The 24,190-nt window shown below is 42.6% G+C and overlaps 1 protein-coding gene across 1 annotated transcript in view; it reads right to left on the reverse strand.

Moving 5' to 3' along the window:
* LOC145415017 (reelin-like) overlaps nucleotides 1-24,190 on the reverse strand; it is a 492,696-nt gene that overhangs the window by 190,811 nt on the left and 277,695 nt on the right. Inside the window, exons 30-31 of the mRNA XM_080284434.1 lie at nucleotides 12,268-12,353; nucleotides 11,913-12,045 (exon numbers count right to left, since the gene is read on the reverse strand). Coding sequence (XP_080140560.1) covers nucleotides 11,913-12,045; nucleotides 12,268-12,353 — 219 coding nt within the window. The remainder of the gene's footprint in view (nucleotides 1-11,912; nucleotides 12,046-12,267; nucleotides 12,354-24,190) is intronic.

The raw sequence follows: 24,190 nt of genomic DNA on the forward strand, positions 1-24,190 counted from the left end.
TGCATTCATATACAAACTGAACAACCTCGGAGACATGACACCCCTGCTTCAGTCCAACATTTAGATAAAAGAACTAATTTAATTCACTATCCACAAGCACTGAAGCCCCAGTGCCAGGTTTATGCAACAGGAAATCCCCAACACTGTCATGGATCCACTCTACCAAGATGAGTGAATCTCTCAAGTGACCCATAATTATATCCATACCATATGCTCAATAAAACTGCACTGCTTCACCCAAGAGGCCGTAAATGCCTGGACCTTTGGTCTTGGCCCAGAAGATCCTAAGTCCCAGTGGCTGCACCTCGTAAAACTCCTTTGAGAGGACTCTGGAGTGGGTCCAGTGACTCCACAAGGGTAACCTGCGTTATCAATAAAGGTCAAGGCCAGAAAGCATAAAATCACCAACTGATACCTAGTGATAATGTAAAATCCTACTCCATGTTCCTTGTCTGTATCTCTGAAATAAGCGATGGTAGTAAGTATACTGCTGTCGTCCCCTGTATGTGCCGCTTTGTAACTTTGAAGAATGGCAATTTAAATTTGCCGTACCAAATATTAGAGACTAAACAAGGCTACTCCTGAGTTGCTCCGGGACCAAAAAGGCGAACACTCTGATCCTATTTGTCCTATTATAGTTCAGTTTTTTCTTTCTATTCCAGAAAGACCATGCACTGTACCTCTCATGCATCTGAAAAAGGAATTATAAGAGTTCCAGGAACTCTGTAATTCAGCTCCTTTGCAGACTAACGCATTGTATTTGTGTAACACTTGTTTACTATTACCGGTGACTTCAAGTGACCTCCGACCGGTAGAACCTAAAATGACATCGGAGGTCAACTTCACATTGCCTATGTCCAAACTGGAGGTCATGTGATTCTCCATGCCAAAAATTGGGTTGCTAGGTCCAGTCAATCGAGCGCGTATTACCTGGTGATCTCAAATGACCTCCGACCAGTGACCTCAAATGACCTCGGAGGTCAAACCTCTACATAGCGTATGTCCGAACTGGAGGTCATGTGTCTCCATGCTATAAATTGGGTTGTAAGGGTACCCGGTGTTGCCCGGTCCAAAAAAGGCGAACAGTCTACCGGTGACCTCTAAATGACCTTAAAATCTGAATTTTGACCCCCTAATACCATCTTTGGGTCACCCTGATTCAGAATATATATATATGGGTCTGGGGGTCTTCTGGCCCTTGGTTTGGCCGTGATTAGAAGGATAAACAAACAACGTGGCTCTTTTACATGTGTAGATGTCTTTTCCTTTTTATCCTTCTCTATGCAAATTGTTTTATTCCAAGTTATTCTTCTTTTTTCGTGTCATTTCTTTTACATCCTTTTCATTTCATTTCTGATACAGTCTTATAATGAATATTATCTTTGAGTAACTGACTGATCCCTACACTATAAATGTAGGGTCATCTATCCATCTGCCTATCACCGTACCTTCAGTATCACGTTCCCCTCTATCTCGCTGCCCTCTACTCCAATTCTCGTACCCCCATCTTCCATAATTATGCCCCTCTCACTCCCATTCCTTGTCCATCTCATCATCGGTCTCCTCTTCCCCTTCCCCCTTCACCTCCCTCACATACACACTCTCAGTCAGTCAGTCTCTCATTCCCCGTTCTCTGTACATAGCAACCAAACCAACTCAAAGCATTTCTCCTAATGTCTCCTTGTCAACACCCACAACACTCCTTTCCCCTACTCTTCTCATATGCCTGTCTGTCTCACCTCTCACGTTCTATCCACATTGCTCCTCTCAAGACGCGTCCACAAATGTGCTCAAACAAATCCTGGCAACGTGTAAACAACACAGAAACAAACAAGCTGCCACATGCTCGGAAGACCAGCGTCCAGGGCATGTTGCCAACATCACGAAATTCACGATGAAGTCTCAGCTGTGTCATAGGGACACACACCAGGGACACATTCATCGCAGCACCTCTGCTGCCTGTAAGAGCCGTACTATAAAAACTAACGTCAGTATTGACGAGAAAGTGAGCGTCTAACGTTCCTGTTTTTCGTACCATAAATAAATGTGCTGTTCACGCCAGGCGTTCGTCATCTGGTTATGGCGTTAAATAGTATTGGAATGTCATAGGAGGGATAAACGCCACAAGAGACCCCTCTTTCGTATAACAAATTTAAATATTCATAAATATGATAACCGGTTTTTCCATTTATAAAAACTGAATAATTCATGAATCAAATTTTCCCTAGCAGGCTAAAATATGAGAAATACAAGGCTGTTCATAAGATTTTACAAGACTAACGCTTCCGTAACGAATGCGAGTAAACAAAAACTAATATGGTGGCGATGTGGTGCGGAATATTGAGTTAGGATATTAAATTATGTTTTCTAGTTTATTTCAGACTACCTGTGTACTTTCTGAATAGATTTTTGAAACGGAAGCTGTTTGAAAGTTTGTGTGTTAGCCAGCTCAGTGCGTTAGTTAGCACATTTGAGGACATGCCAGTAAGCTTCAGCCTCTAGTCTAACAACATTGTGACTTGAAGGGAGGGAAGGGAGAAACCTGTACTGTACACAGGAAAAATCATCTGGTAAATTACCAATATGCTGGGAATCGAACCAGGGACTCTCAGATGAGAGCCAGGCAGCATACCACTACACCACGACCTGGTTATAGTTAACTCACGTTGTCACAATCTTGTAACCAACGTCCCTCCGCCCCCACTGTGGGCATCAAGAGGATGAGTTAACCCCCTGGCACTCGGGCAAGTAGATGCTTTTAATCTATCCCAAACACTTACGGCAACTCAGAATGAAGGGAGAAACCTGTACTGTACACAGGAAAAATCATCTGGTAAATTACCAATATGCTGGGAATCGAACCAGGGACTCTCAGATGAGAGCCAGGCAGCATACCACTACACCACGACCAGGTAAAAGTTAACTCACGTTGTCACAATCTTGTAACCAACGTCCCTCCGCCCCCCACTGTGGGCATCAAGAGGATGAGTTAACCCCCTGGCACTCGGGCAAGTAGATGCTTTTAATCTATCCCAAACACTTACGGCAACTCAGAATGAAGGGAGAAACCTGTACTGTACACAGGAAAAATCATCTGGTAAATTACCAATATGCTGGGAATCGAACCAGGGACTCTCAGATGAGAGCCAGGCAGCATACCACTACACCACGACCAGGTAAAAGTTAACTCACGTTGTCACAATCTTGTAACCAACGTCCCTCCGCCCCCACTGTGGGCATCAAGAGGATGAGTTAACACCCTGGCGCTCGGGCACGTAGATGCTTTTAATCTATCCCAAACACTTACGGCAAGTCAGAATGAAGGGAGAAACCTGTACTGTACACAGGAAAATCATCTGGTAAATTACCAATATGCCGGGAATCGAACCAGGGACTCTCAGATGAGAGCCAGGCAGCATACCACTACACCACGACCAGGTAAGAGTTAACTCACGTTGTCACAATCTTGTAACCAACGTCCCTCCGCCCCCACTGTGGGCATCAAGAGGATGAGTTAACCCCTGGCACTCGGGCAAGTGACTTCTTGCCTCTGAAAACTCATGAATAAATGACGTGTAAGAAGTGCATATACAATATTATATAACATGACAAATTACACATATCAGAGTTTGGTCAGCGTTGATAAATGGTTAGTTTGGTTTGTATTTTTCACCTGTTTCAGTGTTCTCTCACAGTTAAGTTTCTGAAATTGATAATAAAACAGACAAATTTTTCATCAGTACCGACAAGTATGTGCAATCACTTAAGTCCTTTCTTGAAAAATGTGACTCGTTTTTGCACCAAAATAAATTGATAAAGCTGATGTACAGTAGTTAAGATAGTTGGGTAAGGTTACCAGATACCGGTATGAGTGAATTGGTTGGTTAGGATGCTGGCTGAAATATTACCATTTTGACCTTCATTTTGGGGGGATAATCCCCCTTTTGGAATTTTGAGTGAGATTTCCAAAAGTGGGTTTATCCCCCAAAATCAAGATCAAAATTAATTTAAAACACTATTTTGCATTAAACTAACCTAACCTAACCTAACCTAGGCCTAACCTAAGGCCTGACATAGACCGAGTTCACACGCCTGCACCAGCCAATATGGCGCGACATTCATCCGTTACTGAGCAACAGCCTAACCTAAGCCACTACATGACTAACCCTACAAAATTCGCTCCCCCAACTCAAACTAGGCCTAAAAGGTAAGTCTTAGTTAGAACAGTTCAGGGACGTAATATAATGAAAATCGGTAACGTTGGTTACTTCTAAAGTTATACCGTCAAAATTAATTAGAACACACTATTTTGCATTGGAAACCAAAAGAATAATAGTAAAAAACTTTGGCTACTTCTAAAAATTTACCCCTGTTTCAATCAAGCACTCAGATTTGAGCATAGGTGTGTTGGCTTTGAAGCAAAACTTGTTAGTATATGCAGATTTATTCATGAAGGAAAACATCTTTCTATCCCAAGAGCTGTTCTTACAAATAGCTGCAGGCCTGAGGAAATGGCCTGTTCCATGCATATATTATATAAAAACTAGTTACAGTAATTGGATAGAAATAACAGTTATTGTAATGGAGGAGTAGATAGGTGTAGTAAAGTCATGGAATATTGGTTCGGGTGGAAGGGTTATACAAAAGTAAGAAAGGTGCAGTTAAGTAATGACTAACAAACAGGAAGTAATGAGATAAATATTTAGTGAAGGAGACAAACATCAAGCACATGACCAGAGTAGGAGAAAGCCAGGAAAACAGAACAGTAAATAGTCTAAAAATATATAAAACAGAACTGGATGAAAGTACTATGGAAGTGGAATGATTTCTGGGAAAACAAAAAGGAAAGCTTGTCTAGCAGACTGGGACAGAAATAATTAGCTACTGTATATACCATGTAACTTAGGAAATCATTGCATACTGGTTGAAGGGAAAGGTAATGGTAAAGAATGTGAATCTCAGAGTAGTATAATTACTGAGCTAAACTGGAAATTCACTATACCTCAAACAGGGAAGGTGACAATAATGTAGGGAAAAAACTACAGCTATATACATAGAAATTGAAAGAACAACTGTTACAGTACACACATAACCTATATTTTCCAATATGGTCTGCTGGTTATGGCTGGATGACAGGTGTGGAAAGAAGCAGCTGAAAAAGAACGGAGTGTCCCTGCCTCTTATGTTGGTGCCGCAATGAATGTCACCATTCAACCAGCTTTGTAAAGAAGTAAATTAGTCTCCATGCTTAAAATAATTCTCCAGTAACTCCGTGTTTACAATTTGCAATATAAATTTAGGAACACATGATGTACTGCTGCATTAGTAAAAGTGCACATAATTTGGATAAACTGCTGTATAATTCATGACTGGTGAGCTGGCCAGGAACAACATGGAAATCTATGAAGAATGCAATAATACATTCATTCACTTTGCTCGTATGAAATCAAGTCTGGATAATCTCAGTTATTATTTTCATGCAAATAACTGCAAAAGGAGGATAAATCATATTTTAGTCTAAGCCATACATTACACTGTATCTTGCTTGTAAATGAATCCTCATGCGTTCTACAATCACTTGATACCAATTCTAGCGCAAATATACTTATTTCCTAAAATAAAATAAAAGTTTAGAATGGGTTAGCGAAGTGTCTGGTTTATTAAACAGAAGAAACATTCAAAATCTGCGCGCTTTTAGAACTCATGCAGCGCATTCCCGCCCACTCCAGCGACTGTTGTGACATTCAAATGCCAGAGCTGGGCTTCGCCAAGACTGACGGTCCAAATTTTTTATAGTAAGGATGACTGACGCTCAGGAACGTCTGACGACTGAACGTCGCCGTTGGACCGCCTAAATTCTGGGGTTTTATAGTACGGCCCAAAGTCGGAAGAAGCACTGAAACATGTTTGCATATATCTGTATAAACATTGCTGCATACATACATCGAGACTTGCTGCGATCTGCTGTTAACACATTGTGGAGGACACGTTTGGACGCGTTCTCCGTTACCTCATTTCCGCTGCTGTCACGTATGACGTGTGTCCTTCCAACATGGTCCAGGATTCACTTTCCTACTTAGAGATCACGTTCCTGTTATGCAACGACTTTACCTCCATGCTCACATCGCTATTCCTTATTGCTGCTTTCAGTGTTCCAGCAACCTTTCTTCCCTACTGTACCGTTTCCTGCACTTCATTTTCTAAGCTTACATCATTACTTATCACACAACCTAATTATTTTAAGTGCCCTTATTAACACACTCATGTTCATTCCATGACTTCATTTCTCTCAAAGACTGTAACTTCCCTCTTAACTAAGTCGTTCACTAAGCCCAGTGACTCCCATTCATCTTCACTTAACAACAGAGTATCGTCAGCAAATAACAGTACAGACAATTTTCTACCTTCTTTCACTAAGGACATTCCAACATTCACTGCCTTACATGGAGTTTCTATTATAACACCATCGTATTTATAATACCTAACTAGAGACACGACACATCCCAGTTCAGTTCAACAGTCAGATTAAAGAGCTAGTTCACTTTCCACACGTACTATGGTCCTTGCACTCTCATACTTACTTTTGACAGTTTTCAACAATTTCTCGTCACTTTCTATCTATCTATCTATCTATCTATTGCCAGACGCCATAATCCCTTACGGGGTGGCCATTTGACTCTGAGTTATTTGTTTTACAGGGAGGGGCACTAACCCTCCACCAACCCACTTGACACGTAGGGAACACGTGTGGTTTGGTTATATGGTTACCACCCAGCGTTGTAAATGGTTTCTTGGCTTACAGGAAACCATTTGGCTTGTCACTCAATATAAAGCCACCTGTAACGGAAAGAAAATGAATAAGAAGTGACAGGAAAGATAGGACAAATAGGAAGAGAGGAGGGCAGGCACAGAAAAAGAATGATAAAGGCTAAGGAAGAAGTAGGCAGCACTACATCAAGTGAGTGGATGATGGTCGCCTTCTACAGATCCATAAATGCAGCAATCAGGTTCATTCCCTTCCCTGACTACTTTTCCACTAAATATCTTAGAACAAGTACCTCATCAACACATCACCTCCTCTTCGTAATGCCAGTTATTCCTCGCCAACTAAGTCTTCGATTATCTGCCTAAGTCTGTCAACAAGAATCCTACCATATATCTTTCTTATTGCACTAAGAGAACAAATGCTCCTATGACTGCCACACACTTCTTTTTTCCCTTTTCCTTTGTATAGGGAAACTATTATACTTGACTTTCAGTCCTCTGGAACTCTACCTTCTTCCCAGGCCAATCTGCATGCTTGTCACATCCAGCCAGTTACTAACAGTCCACTGTATTTCATTATTTCGCCACACACTTCATAAATTCCTGTGGCTTTCACCATTTGACTTCCCTCAATGCCTCACACACTTCCCTCTCATTCATCTCCTTTGTTCTCTCCTCTTTCTCCCTGCCATTTTTCAACCACTTATATCTACACTAATTCTCTGTATTCAACAACCTGCTTTGCTTTCTCTCTCTCTCTCTCTCTCTCTCTCTCTCTCTCTCTCTCTCTCTCTCTCTCTCTCAGTATTCTCTCACTGTTATCTTTCATCCTTCTTCTACCTCCTCTGTCTTACTTTCTCGGCCTCCTTTCCAACAAGGCAAAGGAATCCTTTGATAGTCACATACTCCCCTTGAATACTGCTGGGGGAAAGAAACAATTATTCATAGGGGAGGTGGAGAGGCGAACCCTGAGGGTCTCACCCTCTGTAATCTCTGGCAAAATTGTACATGTCTATGTAAACACTGCAGCGTTATCCGTCATGGACAACGTCCCCCACCGGTCAAGGGTGTCCATTGGAGGTCTCACCCTGCCTAAAACACGAGTGTTGGGGAACGTCAAGCAGAATACAGAACTTAGTGTTCCAACATTAAAGACCGAGACCGTGTAAAATGTTTTTGGCCAGGAAACCCACGGGGCTTCCCTCCCCTCAGAGGAGGTGGGGGTGACCTATGATGTATTCACCCTGCCTAAAACACAGTCCCAGTACAGAGCTACCATTCTGCAAAGCTTCATATTGTTAGGTAAAAATAAATTTTGCACTGTCGCCCCTGGGGGTCGCCCCCGTCACCAATGGTTGTGGTCATCAGGCGTCCCTCCCTATAGAAAATGTTGCTGGGTAAACGCCTACCAATCTGCAGCATTTTGTGTTCCTCAGATAAAAACTATGGCTGTGCATAATGTCTGTCAGGTACCCTGGGGGACACCTTCCAGCTTGAGGGGCGACCCTCGGTGGTAACACCAATCTCAAAACGTTGCAGGGGTGAACGTCGATCAATATGTAACATTTCATATTCTTCAGTTGAAAACTTTAGCTGTGCATAACAATTGTTACGAAGACCACCGGAGGCCAAGCTGTCGGTGGGGGGGGGGGTCATGGATCCCATCATGGTCATGACCTGGCGCGAGTGATGCTCTACTATTGCCCTTACTTAAAAAAGATAACAAGCCCTGCATCGGCTTGGAGTGGGACACCAGGGGGCCGCCCTACCTTGATGGTCCCATTCTGCCTAAAATTTGGCCCAGAAGAAGGTCTACTACTGTGCAAAATTTCTTTTTCCTAATACGCCTTCCTTAAAGGCCTAGACTCCAGTCTTCAAGAAAGTACAGTAAATCAGTGAATGAGTAAATGAGGGAGGGGGTGACGACTGACACAATCAGGAACATGCTCTCTGTTTGGCCGCCCCTAATGGATGCGTAAAAAAGAAAAAAAAATCTTAAATTAACTCCATTTTACACTTCTTCCAAACTCATAATCGCCTTTTTTATTAGTTTTCATTACTTGTCTCTTTACACTTGTCCTCTTCCTAACAGACAACTTTCTTTCCAGTCCTCCATATCCTCCATTCCACTCCTCCCCATCCAGTCACTATATGCTTTAGCCTTCTCTTCCATAGCTTGTTTCTCCTCATTATTCTACGACGCTGTTTCTTTCCTCTCCTAACATATTTTCTTCACCCTGCACAAGATCTCATATGATGCACAGATTACGTTTGTGAATGGCTCTCAGGTAAAAAAAAAAGGAACTTTGTGCTAATAGTTAATGGAGAAAGTGATTTTGCTCTCCTGGGCATAGAATACAGCGGTGACTTAGAGAGTTCATGACTTAGTCAACAACACCTCAGAGGGCTCTGGGATTTGTTACTGTAGGAGGAACTAATAATACAGCTTCGGGCAGGTCATATGAGATACGTAGGAAGTATAGGGACCTTATTAGGAAATTCAAGAAAAGCCACAAGAAGTTAGTTGCCTATGGTGTACCCCCTAGATCTGACGATGATTCTGCCATCCCTGGTAAAACTACTGGAACTGATTGAAGTACAGAATGACATTTTGCAATATATCGTCAAGTCGATTAAACACCTCTAAGAACGAGGCCTCGTAGCCACCTTGCAACTGCAGGCCTAAAAGGTGTCAGAGCACCACAGATAGTGATGTTTCCTTCCGCATTCCCACACCCCAACCCATTGCAGTGGAGGCGACAGTGAATTTAAGTTAATGCATCCATTATGGTTGACAAATAAATGCAGAACGACAGTTTGCAATATACAGTACATCAGGTCCATTAAACAACGAGGCCACCTCATTGCTGCCGGTCTAAAAAGTGTGAGATCGACCTGATGGTATATTGCAAACTGTCATTTTGCATATATTTGTCAACAACCATGGCGGTATTAACTTAAATTCACAGTCACCCCCACCGCAATGAGTCGGGGTATGAGAATCCAAAAGGAATACGTGGTGCTCTCACACCCTTTAGACCTGCAGCGCCGAGGTGGTTACGAGGCCTTGCTCTTGGAGGAGACAAGTTGATGGGACAAAAAAATCTTTTACTCAACCCTGTTTAGAAGAGCAGTGTGTAAGAAGTCCCTTCAAGCAGGAGAGCTACACTCCACACAAGGAGAATACAAGCCATTTTAAGTCATGTGCTGTACGAAGGTAAAAAAGGCATGGGGTCTGCTTAGTACACCTGATCTCTTGGAAACAATTTTTGCGAGAGGAGTAATGTGGTCTTTCTGTGGTTTGTCCCAGGGGAATGAAACCCCAAAAATACTGAAAGAAGATGAAGGACTGGGGTGTATACTGGTCAGTATTAAGGAATTCTCCTGCAGAAGATTTTGGCGAGTCGAAAGATGTAGGAACTGAGTTTTTAATGCATAAAAAACAGCAAGGTCTATTTTTACCTCATCCCCCAAGGGTAGGGGATCTGGGTACTGGGGATGTAGAATACTACCCCCGTATTCCTTGGGTGTCGTAAGTGATGACTAAAAGCTAGGAGGTGGTAGGGGCTGGGAATCTCACTGTCCTTTGGATAGGGTCTCCCACACAGTTTGATTCTGCCAACGCCAAATTTGTCAACGTCGAATCTATCAACGCCTACGACTTCAGAGCCGAATCTGTCTTCACATTTGCATTTAATTTAATTATTCCACCTGCTATCTCCAACCTTAAGTGTCATATAGCCATCTGTGGCCTGGTGCTAGTTGCTTATTGTTCCTTCCTTCCTTCTTTCTTTTATCTCAGTCAGAAATATAAGCCAAGTCAGAAGTTATGTGTACCTCATTCCGTGATTGTTTAAGGACTGTTGTGATGGACGTTGTGAAATGCGGACGGGTAGGTAAAGGGTGGGGCCATTAACATATGAATATATATGATTAGATGTGTAGCTCAGAGCATTAATAAAAAGTAAGGAAGAGAGCTGGTGGCAGTACATTCATATTCAAGTTGTGAAACAACGGAATAAGCTACCAGCAACAGCAGTCTGTGCAAGAGCCATAGATATTATTCTAATCGAGCTACAGGAATTATACAAAACTATGGACCACAACTAAGTGTTGCTCATTTCCAGGCTGATATCCATGCTGGCAACAGTGACACGATTTTATTATTTATTTGAATATTGTGTGAGAGTATTCCTATGTGCCATTTTTTCATGTCTGTATATTGGTGATTACAGATTTGCATAGTTTTTCCTTTTTGCCTTTTCTATAGCAATTTCCAAACCTTTTCTTTCAAAATAGCCAGGTATTTTTTCCCGTCTCTTATTTTAAGATGGTGTTGTGGGTGGAAGAGAGCCTTCCTCTTTTCTATCCTTTCCTCACACAGGTTGAGTTGAACTTAGATGACTTTCTCTTTTATCCTATGGTCTCCTTATGGATCAATAGGCTTCCAGTTACCTGTACTACTTATATACCGCTGTGTGCTCGTGTATCACCCGGCTCCTTCATCTCCTCCAAATTATATCTACCAAATTGCTCCTCCAGTTCTCTTTCGGACTCTGTCTTTATTTTTTTCCTTTCTCCTGCAGCCTTTCTAATCTCCTAGCAGGAATTGTTTTCTTCTGACTTCGCCTATCTCTTTTCCCCCATCGCTTTTGCACCTCTGTCTTAGATACTGCTATGTTGTGATCAGAATGTTCACTCCCTCAACTTCTATACACTCTCATGTTAAGCTCAAAGCTTCTCGTAAGATTATCCACACACGCACTTTCAGTCATTGCCTTCCATTCATCTAACCCACCTCCCATCCTCCTCGTCACTTGCTGTGTATACCTGTAGATCATCTTGTGCCTGGGAAGGATATTGACTCTTTGCTAATCCTTACTTACAATGGCGTCCACTAAAACACTACTATTTCTTTCCATCTCAGTAGGCACACTCCACTTTCGAACCGCTCCATATATCCTAGCATTCCTTAATTTCCCATTCATACCATGCAAAAGAGACACGATTTGCTTGTAAGAAAACCTAAAGAGCCATTCCATGCTTGATTAAGATTCATGGTGGGAAGCTGAAATCTCAAATGCTGTCAACCCGGGTTTAAGGGTAAAGAATTAACTTGCATTTTGACATGCGTTATACAGACTCACTGGTGAAATGAAGAGATGGGTGAGAATTTCCACAGACAGGCTCGAGGACTGAGCCAGGTCGGAGGAGCCATCCATGACCAGTGTCTGTATCGGAGAAGGCTGGCAGACCATCAGCCGTGCTCCCTATGTGAATCTGCAACAGCATTCATGCATCACCGTCACTAGAGCTATGGTTATCATACCGATGTTTGTTCAGTCCACAACAATAATATCTATCCAAAATGATAGATTTTCATTGCGAACATATGAAAAGGAACTCACAGTTATAAACAATACAGATAAGGCAAGCGATCTAGGTCCTAAGACATGAACTAATCTTTCCAGATGCCTTACTGATTGGTGCAAATATACATACCTGATCAATGGCCCATTGGGAAGCGAAGTGCCCATCCTGTGATGGCTGCCACCATCTCAAGCGAGTCGCGTTGGATTTAGACATTTCTGTTAAAAGAGAGAGAATATATATATATATATATATATATATATATATATATATATATATATATATATATATATATGATGGTGTTAAGGCTGCAGTGCGTGTGGCTGATGAACTGAGTGAATTTTTCTCTTTGAAGGTTGGGTTGAAACAGGGATGTGTCATGTCTCCATTGTTGTTCAATCTGTACATGGATGGGGTAATAAAAGAGGTACAAGGTAGGGCAGTGGATGGTGGAGTGGCCCTGGTGAGAGAGGGTAGTGTTTGGAAACTCCATGTACTGTTGTTTGCAGATGATACTGTGTTGTTGAGTGAAGACGAAGGGGAGCTGCAAGTCTTGGTGGATGAGTTTGGGAGAGTGTGTAAGAAACGGAATCTAAAGATGAATGTAAGGAAAAGTAAAGTGATGGCCTTCGAGAGAGGTGAAGTCAGTGAATGTACAGTGAGGTTGGATGGTGAGGAAATGGAAAATGTGAGTACGTTTAAGTACTTGGGTAGAGTGATGAATAAGGATGGAAGTTTGGAGGGTGAAGTGCTTGAAAGGGTACAACAAGGAAGAAAGGTTGCTGGTTCCTCGAAAGCAGTGATAAGAAACAGGGAAGTGAGCATGGAAGTGAAAAAGTTACTACAAGACAGTATTGTGATACCAACTCACACGTATGGAAGTGAAGCTTGGACGGTGATGTAAAGAAACAAGTCAAGAGTGAGAGCAGTGGGAAATGAGTTATTTAAGAGGAGCCTGTGGAGTCAGATGGAGAGACAGGCTTAAAAATGAGGATATAAAGGAGCGCTGTGGTGTTGATGTGGATGTGATAGGAAGCGTTATGAGGAACACACCGAGGTGGTTTGGCCATGTGGAGAGGATGGAGGGTGAGAGACTGACGAGGAGAGTGTATGTGAGTGAGACGGAGGGAAGGAGAGGGAGGGGAGGCCGAGGATGCGATGGAGGGATGGAGTGGAGCGGTATATGAGAGCGGGGGGTGTGAGCTGGAAGCAGGGCAGTGAAATGGCGGAGGACAGGGCGACGTGGAGGCGATTTGTTTGTGGCCATCCCGTACGGAATTGAGGCGTCTGGCAGATATATATATATATATATATATATATATATATATATATATATATATATATATATATATATATAGTCTATATCTATTTACTTATAATTATATTTGTGAAATACAAGATCCCTGCGGTCCTGACTGACCTCAGTGCACTTGGCCAAATGTGAGCAGTTTCTGAACAGCTGCTGCAAGCACCACAACCACAGCTATTACCATCATCATCACCACAACCACCACCATCACAGCAACGATCAACACCACCAACGCCACAGCTACCATCACCATCGTCATCATGACAACTGTCGCCGCCACCACCACCACAGCCGCCATCACCACGATCATCCTCACACCTACCACCACCATCACCTCCACAACCACAGTTACCATCACCACCAACACCATTATCACTGCCACCACTACCATCGTCACCATCAGAGCTACCATCACCACCATCATCATTATCATAGATACCACCACCACCACCATAACAGTCACCACCACCATCACCACCACAGCTGCCACCACTACCGTCACCATCACAGCTGCCACCACTACCACCACCATCACAGCTGCCACCACTACCACCACCACCACAGCTGCCACCACTACCATCACCATCACAGCTGCCACCACTACCACCACCACCACAGCTGCCACCACTACCATCACCATCACAGCTGCCACCACTACCACCACCACCACAGCTGCCACCACTACCATCACCATCACAGCTGCCACCACTACCACCACCACCACAGCTGCCACCGCTACCACCACAGCTGCCACCATAACCACCACCACAACCACAGCTCCCATCATTACAACCACCACCACCACCACCACAGCTACCAGCATTTTCTGCTGAATAAAATAGTCTGTTCTGGGCATCAGTGAAGCATGAGACACTGGACAGTGCATGTACAACCCCCCCCCCCTCTCTCTGCAAACACGTATGAATCTCTGCAGAAATCCCCGCCTCGTCTTCCAAGTGGGTGTATTGCAGCACCAATGGGGTCAGGTATTTGAAGCTAAAACACCTCTACAGAAAACATCAACCGATGTGAAGTTGAAACTGGCCCATCTAGGACCCGATTTCTATTATCCTGCCAAGTTTCACCAAAATCCGTTTATTTCATTTTTGATTGCACACACACACACACACACACACACACACACACACACACACGCCCAGAAATACAGTATATTGGATACGTATACATACATATATACATGCATGTATACATACATACCGTACATAGAGATAAAGATAAATGTGGGATGCAGACGGTATGAGACGCTTAGCCACGGTGCTCATTTCCATAACATGGCCTTTGAGCCTGTGGTGGGTTATTCACCCAATATCCTGGGATACAAGGCCACTCACCCATCCAGACCACCATAGTTACCCCCTAGGTGTTATCATAGGTAATCATTCTACCTACCAACCCACGAAGGGTGGATGGACATCTGAGTTGAGTGATGCCAGCTGTCTGTACCAGGATTCGAACCCTGGTGCTGACGGGCCGGCAGCTTCACAGTCAGCAATGCTACCCACTCAGCCACCGCTGCTACATACATGTACATACATATAAACACACATACACATAAATACTGACACTAACATTTCCTCATTGTAACAAAACGGAAGGGAATATAACGGTCCAGTGAACAAGGTATATACTTTTTTATTCGAACAGAAGAAATCAAAGGCTGGAAGCATCCAAAACGGTCACTTGTAGGCGGTCAACCAATACCCAGGACACTGTGTGGTGGGTTTGGTGACACTGGATGTGCCTTACATTCCGTCGGTTGAGCACGTTTGTGTCGACTAGGCTAAGCTATCTGTTAATGCACAGCAGATTTCTTTGGTGTAATTAGTTTAAAATAACATTTTACAGTAGCGAAACTGATATAATCCAGGATTATTTTTTTGGAAAATTAAAGTCAAAGCATTTAATATCAGAATACAGCAAACTTAAATATATGTTTGAATAACATCAAGCTCATGAACAACAAGTTTGATGTTGATGGACAAGTATTCACTGACATATATCGAGATATTATGATCATTGTAATATTCAATGACCATGCTAGGGTTATATATATAGATAGATGATACACACACACACATATATATATATATATATATATTAGAGAAACACACATTACATGCGTCTGTACAAATATTTTTATCGCTCCTGACCGGGAATCGAACCCGAGACTTCTAGGTAACATTCAGGCACTGTAACCACTATACCATGGCGTGATGAAAGCTTAGCCACCTGAATTCTACGAGGAACCAGGTAATTCCGTTGAGGATATATTTCAGTCTCAACACACCAGGATTTTTGCTTAACTCCACGCAACTCGGCAAGTTACAGAGCAGTTTTAAACTATCCCAGCTAGTACACGAGCGTCTTTTTATGATGGAGATTCCTGGTCAGGAACGTTAAATATATATATATATATATATATATATATATATATATATATATATATATATATATATATATATATATATATATATATATATATATATGATCTATTATACTGTATATTTATGGGTGATTTTTTCCCTCGTTTTTTCTTTAGTGTTCATCAATCAAACATATCCACTGGATGAAAAAACGCTTCGGATGAATTTTTTCTTAAATCTAATGATTTTTAGGGTATGCACACGTTAGCCGTAATTCATGTCCTTCAGTAAAAGTTCGGTATTGTAAGACAATATATGACCCTGTAAAAATTTCCTCAGTATACGCAGAGGAAACTTATATTTGCAATCTCTGCTAACCCATCTTGCACCCTGGGAAATGTATGACATAGCAACTTCCTAGCTGCTTGGCTCAGTCTGCCGACTCCAGTGCAGTAGCACGTAAGATGTGTTCAGCAATGCTCAGTTGTAACTCTAAGCCTCGTTTATCATGTATACGGATTCACGTAAATTAATGTCATTAATTAGTGCCTCATTATGTGTGCGTGGATGACAAAATGAGAAGGTATGGAATGTATGTAAGGGCATACAGAGGTTGGAGGAGTGGACTTTCTGACTGCCACCAGGTGGAGGTGAAAGTCAAGGTTCAAGTGCAATGGAGGAGTAGGAGGAGGGAAGGACAGGAGAAAGTAATCCATACAAGGAGGGCAGAAACGTTGCAAAAGGATGGGAAAAAAGGCAGAATATAAGAGAAAAGCAGAGGAGTGATTGGGTAAATATGATTTGCGGCAGATGGGGAAGGTCGAAGGTGTGCGCAAGATATTTACAGAGGAAATCTGTGCAGCATGTGAGATGATGTGTGGGATGAAGAAAAGACGAAATGGGGTGCAAGGAACAGCATGGTGGAATGAAGAGGTGAGGCAAGCTGTGGCGTAAAGGAAGAAAGCATATTGTGAGCTGATGGGATGAGGAAGCAGGGAGAAAGCTGAGAGACGGAAGAGAGGAAGAGAGGTGTGAAATGATTAGTAAGAGAGAAAGAAAAAAGTGGGTGAGGAAATTGGAAGGAATCTGAGTGTAAAGTGGGGGAAATGTAAGAAAATGTTCTGGAAGGAGGCAAACAGAGTTAGACAGGGCAATAGAGAAGTTAGTAGAGGAATGAAAGATAAAAATGGTAGATTGTTGGTGGAAAAGGGTAGAGAACGTGAACAGATGGAGAGAACAATATAAGTAACTGTGAAACATAAAGAAATGCGAGTATAAGTGGTTGGGGAATGGCTGGGAGAATGAGGGAGGTACAAAGAAAGGAAGAAATCAGTAAGATGGAAGCTGTGGAAGCAATGAAGTGAAAATGGGGACAGCCTCAGGAATTGATGAGGTGTGTGATGAAATTATGATACATGAGGGAGAGATAGAAGTAGAATGGATATGGAAGATGTGCAGTTTGGCTTCGAAGGAAGGTAGAGTCCCCAAGGATTGGAAATCAGGTATAATTATTCTTCTGTACGAAGGATAAAGGGAAAAAGAAGTATGTGGTCATCATAGGGGCATTTGTCTTCTTAGTGTAACAGGCAAAGTATATGGTAGGATACTTGTTGACAGAGTTAGAGATATAACAGAGGAATTAGCTGGGGATGAACAGGGAGGTTTTAGGAAGGGAACAGGTTGTGCAGATCGGATATTCATCCTTAGATCTTCAGTGGAAAAGTTTCCAAAGAAGGGAAAGAAGTTGTTTGCAGCCTTCACGGATATGGGGAAAGCATATGACAGAGCGGATTGACAACGAATGTGGAAAATACTAAGAATATATGGAGTAAATGGGAAGGTGTTCAATGCTGTGAAGAGTATGTTTGAGGGTACTAAGGTTGCAATGCGCGTTGATAGTGAATTGAGTGAATCCAACATTCAGATAGGATGTTGAATTGAAACTGGGGTGTCATGTCTCTATGGTTGTTCGATCTGTATATGGATAGGGTTATAAAAGAGATACAAGGTAGGGCAGTGGATGTTGGAGCGACCCTAATGAGACAGGGCAAAGTTTGGAAGCTTCCTGTATTGTCGTTTGCAGATGATACTGTACTGTTAACTGAAGGCGAAGGGGAACTGCAAGGCTTGGTGAATGAGTTTGGGAGAGTGTGTTAGAAACGGAATCTAAACGTGAATGCAGGGAAGAGTAATGTTAAGATCTTCGAGAATAATGAAGTCACTGAATGTACAGTGAAGTTGGATGATGAGGAAATGGAAAATGTAAGTGCGTTTACGTACTTGGGTAGTGTGCTCGGTAAGAATGGAAGTTTGGAGGATGACTTGCCTGAATGGGTACAGCAAGGAAGAAAGGTGGCTGGTTCTTTTAAAGCAGAGATAACTTATAGGGAAGTGAGCATGGAAGTACAAAAGTCGCCGTGTGATTTTATTCTGATACCAACTCTAACGTTTGGAAGTGAAACTTGGACCTAGTTGGAAAGACACAAATTAAGAGTGAGAGCACTGGAAATCAGTTATCTCAGAGGAGCATGTGGAGTTACGTGGAGAGACAGACTGACAATTAAGGAAGTGAAGGTGTGGTGTGGATGTGGATGTGATGGAAAGAGTTAGGAAAAATACACTGAGGTGGTTTGGCCATGTAGAGAGGATTGAGAGTGAGAAACTAACAAGGAGAGTGAATGTGAGTGGGGTGGAGGGGGGAGACGGATGGGGTGGCTGAGGATGAGATGGAGGGATGGAGTGGAGAGATATATGAGAGAGGGGTGTGTGAGCTGATGAGAGGGCTGTGAAATGGCTCTGGACAGGGCGACATGGAGGCAATTTCTTTGTGCGGGACTAAGGCGTCTGGCAAAAGATAGAGAGTGTCAGATACTACTGAATATGAGTATATTTATTCAGTATGTATGTGTGTTTCATTTTAGCATGGCATAATGTATTTTTCATTAAATTCTGTTTTCTCACAGACGGAAATAATGGCGACTATGGTAAAAAGACAGCTATCTACCGTACAGGAAGTATAATTATTGAAGTCATCCAAAAGTCATGTCTACCTACAATAAGACAGATTCTTCATTTTTTTTTTTTTTTTTCATCATTTGAAACTAAGAACACCAACAACTTCAAAAAAGGAGTGCATCAGTATGATGGTGAAGGAGACAACGGATATATAGAAAATGGCTCGAATCCCCATGCAAGAGGAGTGGAATATCAAAAGAACGTTAAATGGAAATCAAATCACCTGGAAGAAGTTGAAGAAGGGCTCTATCAGGAACAATCAGCTACCACGCAGAAAGAGACGTTCACAAAAAATCTTGAATCTGTTCAACATCAAGCATCGTGATGCCGAAAAACTGATTCAACTGAAAGAAGACCTGGTTTTCCTGCAGGATCAAAAAGGAAAAGCTAAGTTTCACATGGGACGGTCTGGCAAAACCCTAGCCAGGAGGGAAATGAAGCAAATGTATCAAAAAAGCAAAAGAAAATGCGAGAGGAAAATGCAAGGTAGCGGATACATGAAGTGCTAGAAACCGTTCAGTTGGAGTCAGCTAGCAGCTCTGATGATGATGGACACATTTCATGTCAAAAGAAGCCTCGAGTCGAAATGGATCCAGATTTACGGTTCCTGTCCCATTAACTGCTACTTCTCATCTGTTACCTGGGAACGAAGCTGGAAACATACTTTCCGGCCATCTCGCAGCTGCCTTGGACAAAACCAATACAAATGACCGACAAGACGTTCACACTGTGGCAGCTGCTGCAGCAAATCTTCGAATGAACTTATGGGAGCTGCCCTAAATCAGGAGAGCCCGCATCTGATATCGTGAAAACCATATCACTTCTACGAAGCAAGGCGTCGAAGCCTCTGTAGCTAAAACTGGAAATGTAGTCCATTGAGATGGTAAGCCTCTTCCATCTCTGATAGAAAATGAATCTGTTGAACGGCTATCAATACTGATCTCGGGGAAGAATGTATCATCTTCAGGAGAAAAAGTCCAACTGCTAGGCATTCCACAAATATCATGTGGAACAGGAATGGCACAAGCTAATGTCGTAGTGTATACCCTGAAGGAATGGAGCGTCATCGACAGAGTTGTTGCTATGTTCTTCAATACAACAGCTGCTAAAACAGATCGTATTCGTAGAGCTTGTAAATTGATCGATGAGCGGTTGGGAAGAAATCTATACTTTTTTTTTTTTTTTTTAACGCAAGAAAGAAGGAACCAAATGCCAAGAGCCCGTAAATGTTCTCTCCAAGAGAAACAAAAACAAGATAACACAGAGCCAAATTCACGATCTGTTCATTTCGAGATGCCTCGACACACTGTATTTGAAAAACTGGAGATCATAGGCAGTAGGAAGTACAGACAGAGGGAGACAGTCCCAGAGATGACCTGTTGCATACATGGAGGACTGGGAGTAACGCTTAACTCTAGCATTAGAAAGCTGGACAGAAAAGGGATGAGAGTTTGTTGCTAGATGGGTGCTACGTGCCTGCTGAAGTGGTGTTGGGATGCAAGCAGACAGTTCAGAGGAGCAGTGACCATTCCAGTACCGACAGAAAAGAGATAAAGATGCAACAGTGAGGCAAAGAGACAGAGGTTGAAGGGAACCAGTAATAGGAGGAGGAGTAATGAGGTGAAAAGCCTGTGGCCTCCACTTTGTTGAGAAGAGCTGTATGTGGGGAGCCTTCCCACATGTGAGAGCTGTACTCTACACAGGGGCGAATGAAATCCATGATTAAAGTCAACCACTCTGCATGGGGGAAAGAAGGCATGGAATCGGCTTAGCACACCTAAATATCTTGGAAGCAGATTTGACAAGAGAGGAAATATGTTCTTTCCAAGATAAATCCCGAGTGAATGAAACTCCAAGTATGTTTAAAGATGATGCAGGATTGAGCTGGATGTTGTTAAAAATTAGAGGGTGCTCCTGTGGACGGTTTTGCCAAGTTGATAGATGTAGGAACTGAGTTTTTTATGCATTAAAAACAACAAGATTATTTTTACCCCAATAAGAGATATGAGCCAAGTCAGACATTAGGTGTGCTATAGCCTCATCCCTTGTTTGTTGAAATAACTGCTGAGATGGACGATGTGGGAAGTGAATGGAAAGGTGAAGGGTGGAATCATCAGCGCATGAGTGCATAGGGTTAGAAGTACAGCTTAGAACATTATGAATAAAAGGAAGAGACTTGGTGATAGGGCAGAGTCCTGAAGAACGCCACAATAGATAGCTCTAGGAAAAGAACGGTGGCCGTCTACAACAGCAGATACAAAATGACCAGAAAGGAAGCTATAGATGAAGGCACAGAAGGATAGAAACCGGAAGAGGGCAGTTTAGAAATTAAAGATTTATGCCAGACTCGATCGAAAGCCTTTGAGATGTCAAGTGCAATGGCAAAGCTTTCGCCAAAGTCCCGAAAGGAAGATGACCAGGAGTCTGAAAGGTAGGTGAGAAGATCGCCAGCGGAGCGTCCCTGACGGAACCCATACTGACGATCAGAAAGAAGATTGTGATAGGAAAGATGCTTTAAAACTTTTCTATTAAGAATAGACTCAAAAGCTTTTGAGACACAGGATGTTAAAGCAATTGGACGATATTTAGAGGGTTGGGAATGGTCACCCTTCTTTGGGACAGGCTGAAAGAGAGCAGACTTCCAGCAAGAAGGAAAGGTACAAGTTGATAGACAAAAGCGAAATAGTTTACCTACGCAATGTGTAAGCACAGAACCACAGTTCTTGAGTACAACAGGAGGGAACCCATCATGCCCACATGCTTTCTTAGTACTGAGGCCAGTGATGGCAGAAAATACAAGTACATCAATTGAAGAAATTTTAATGTCAGCCATGAGAAAGTCAGAGGGGCGAAGTGATGGAGGAACAGCACCGGAATCATCTAAGGTGAAGTTGGAGGAGAAAGTCTGAGTGAAGAGTTCTGCTTTATCAGTGGAAGAAATAGCTACAGAGTCATCAGAGTGGAAAAAGGGAGGGAAGGATGATGAAGTAAAGTTGATAGAAAGGTTTTTGCCAAGGTGCCAGAAGGAGCAGAAAGAACTGAGTTTGGAGAGTTCAAAGCATTAAGTACGAATGAAATTATTTTTAGCAGAGCGAAGAACAGACTTAGCACGATTCCGGGCAGAAACATTAAAGAGATGAGATTCACGGGTGGGTTAGCTTGTTACCTTTTGTAGGCCTTCTTGTTGTGGATAGCATTAGAACAAGCGTGATTAAACCAAAGTTTGTTTGCATTAGTCAAAGAATATGACAAAGGAATGTATGTTTCCATTCCTGAGAGAATAACCTCCGTAAAGCGCAAGGCACACTCAGATAGCTCTCGGTCATGGAAGTAATAATAATCATTACATAGAAAATCAAAGAAGTACTGCCTGAGGGGCCTCCCCAACCAGCAGTTCCAAAGCAGCACAACCGACTCTTCTTGGGAGGGTCTACAGGCCTTACTGGAGCGATAGGATAGGTTAAGGCAATGAGGTTGTGATCGTAGCAGCTCAATGGGGAGGAATGATTAACAGTGTAAGAAGAGGATTAGCTGTGAGGAAGAGGTCAAGTATGTATATTTTCTTGTTAAGAATAGACTCGAAAACTTTTGAAACACAGGATGTTACAGCAACTAGGCGATCGTTAGAGAGATGGGAAAGGTCACCCTTCTCTGGGAGAGGATGATTGAGAGCAAACTTCCAGCATGAAGGAAAGGTACAAGTTGAGAAACAAAGGCAAAACAGTTTACCTAGGCAGAATGTGAGCACAGAAGTACAGTTCTTGAGGACAACAGGACGGACCCCATCAGGTCCATATGCCTTGTCAGTTTTGAGGCCAGTGATGGCAGAAAATACATCGATTAAAGACATTTTAATGTCAGCCATGGGGAAGTCAGATGAGGGAAGTGATGGAGGAACAGCACCAGAATCATCTAAGGTGGAATGGCATGGTTCCAGAAGGAGCAGGACGAATTCAAGTTGGCGAGTTCAGAGCATTTGGTACAAATGAAATTACTTTTAGCAGAGCAAAGAACAGACTTAGCACGACTAAGGACGGAAACATGAGAGATGAGATTCAGGGGTCAGTTGGCTCTGGTACATTTTATAGGCCCTCTCCTTGTTGTGGACAGCATTAGAACAAGTGTGATTTAACCAAGGCTTTCTTGCATTAGTCAAAGAATATGAGAAAGGATGGTATGTTTCCATGCCCAAGGAAATAACCTCCGCAATGTGCAAGGCACACTCAGATGCCATGGAAGCAATAATCATTCCATGGAAAATCAAAGAAGTACTGCCTGAGGATCTCCCAATCAGCAGTTCCAAAGTGCCACAACCGATGCTTCTTGGGAGGGTCCAGAGGCCTTATAGAAGTGATAGGACCGGTTACGGTGATAAGGTTGTGATCAGAGGAGCTCAGTGGGAGGAAAGATTAACAGCGTAAGCAGAAGGATTAGTTGTGAGGAAGATGTCAAATATGTTGGAACTCTCTCTAACGTGGTCAGGGATATGGGTATGGTGCTGTACAAGCTGCTCTAGGTCATTGGGGATAGAAAAATTGTAGCCATGATCACCAGGTGGATCAGTGAAATGAGACAAGAGCCAAAGGTGGTGGTGAACATTGAAATCTCCTAGAATGGACATTTCAGAAAAAGGAGAATCTGATAGGATGTGTTCCATCTTAGAAGTAAGATAGTCAAAGAATTTTACATGGTCAGTAGAATAGGGGGATAAGTAAATAGCACATATATATTCAGTCAGAGAATAACTGGAAAGCCAAAGCCAGAGAGTAGAGAATTCAGAAGATTCAAGCTCAGGAACACGACAGCAAGATATGTTGTTGCATACCTGTACGCAACAGCCACCTTTGGCTTTGAAATGAGTATAGAGAAAATAGGAGGATACAGAGAAGGGTTTGATACCAGTCGTCTTAGCTAAGTCTCAGTTAGAAAGAGAAGGTGAGGTTTAGAGGAGGAGAAGTGGTGCTCAACAGAGAGACAGTTATAGGAAAGGCCATGAATGTTGCAGAAATGTAGAGGAAGTGAGCCAGTTAGTGGTTTGAGGCATCTCGCTTGGTCGTCACAGGGAGAGGGCAGATGGTGGGGACTTCGATGGCCTTCCCCCCCCCCTTGGAGACTCCGAGGCATGGTAATATGACGCCATTTTTTAAAAATTTGAATAGGAAGTGTACTGTACAATATGCATGTAGTCTGGTGTAAACAGTTACCTCTACTGGAAAGCATGCTGGCCTACTCTCTGTGTTGCTGAAACACTGAAAAAGTTCAGCGTCACACTTGTCTGACACATCACAAGAACCTAATCACTCCTGAGGCATGTTAAAAGAGGAAAGGGCATTTTAGCGATTGTACT

Source organism: Coenobita brevimanus, chromosome 101 (assembly GCF_032717465.1).
Source record: "Coenobita brevimanus isolate Jiangsu-jjx chromosome 101, ASM3271746v2, whole genome shotgun sequence".
Taxonomy (NCBI): Eukaryota; Metazoa; Arthropoda; class Malacostraca; order Decapoda; family Coenobitidae; genus Coenobita; species Coenobita brevimanus.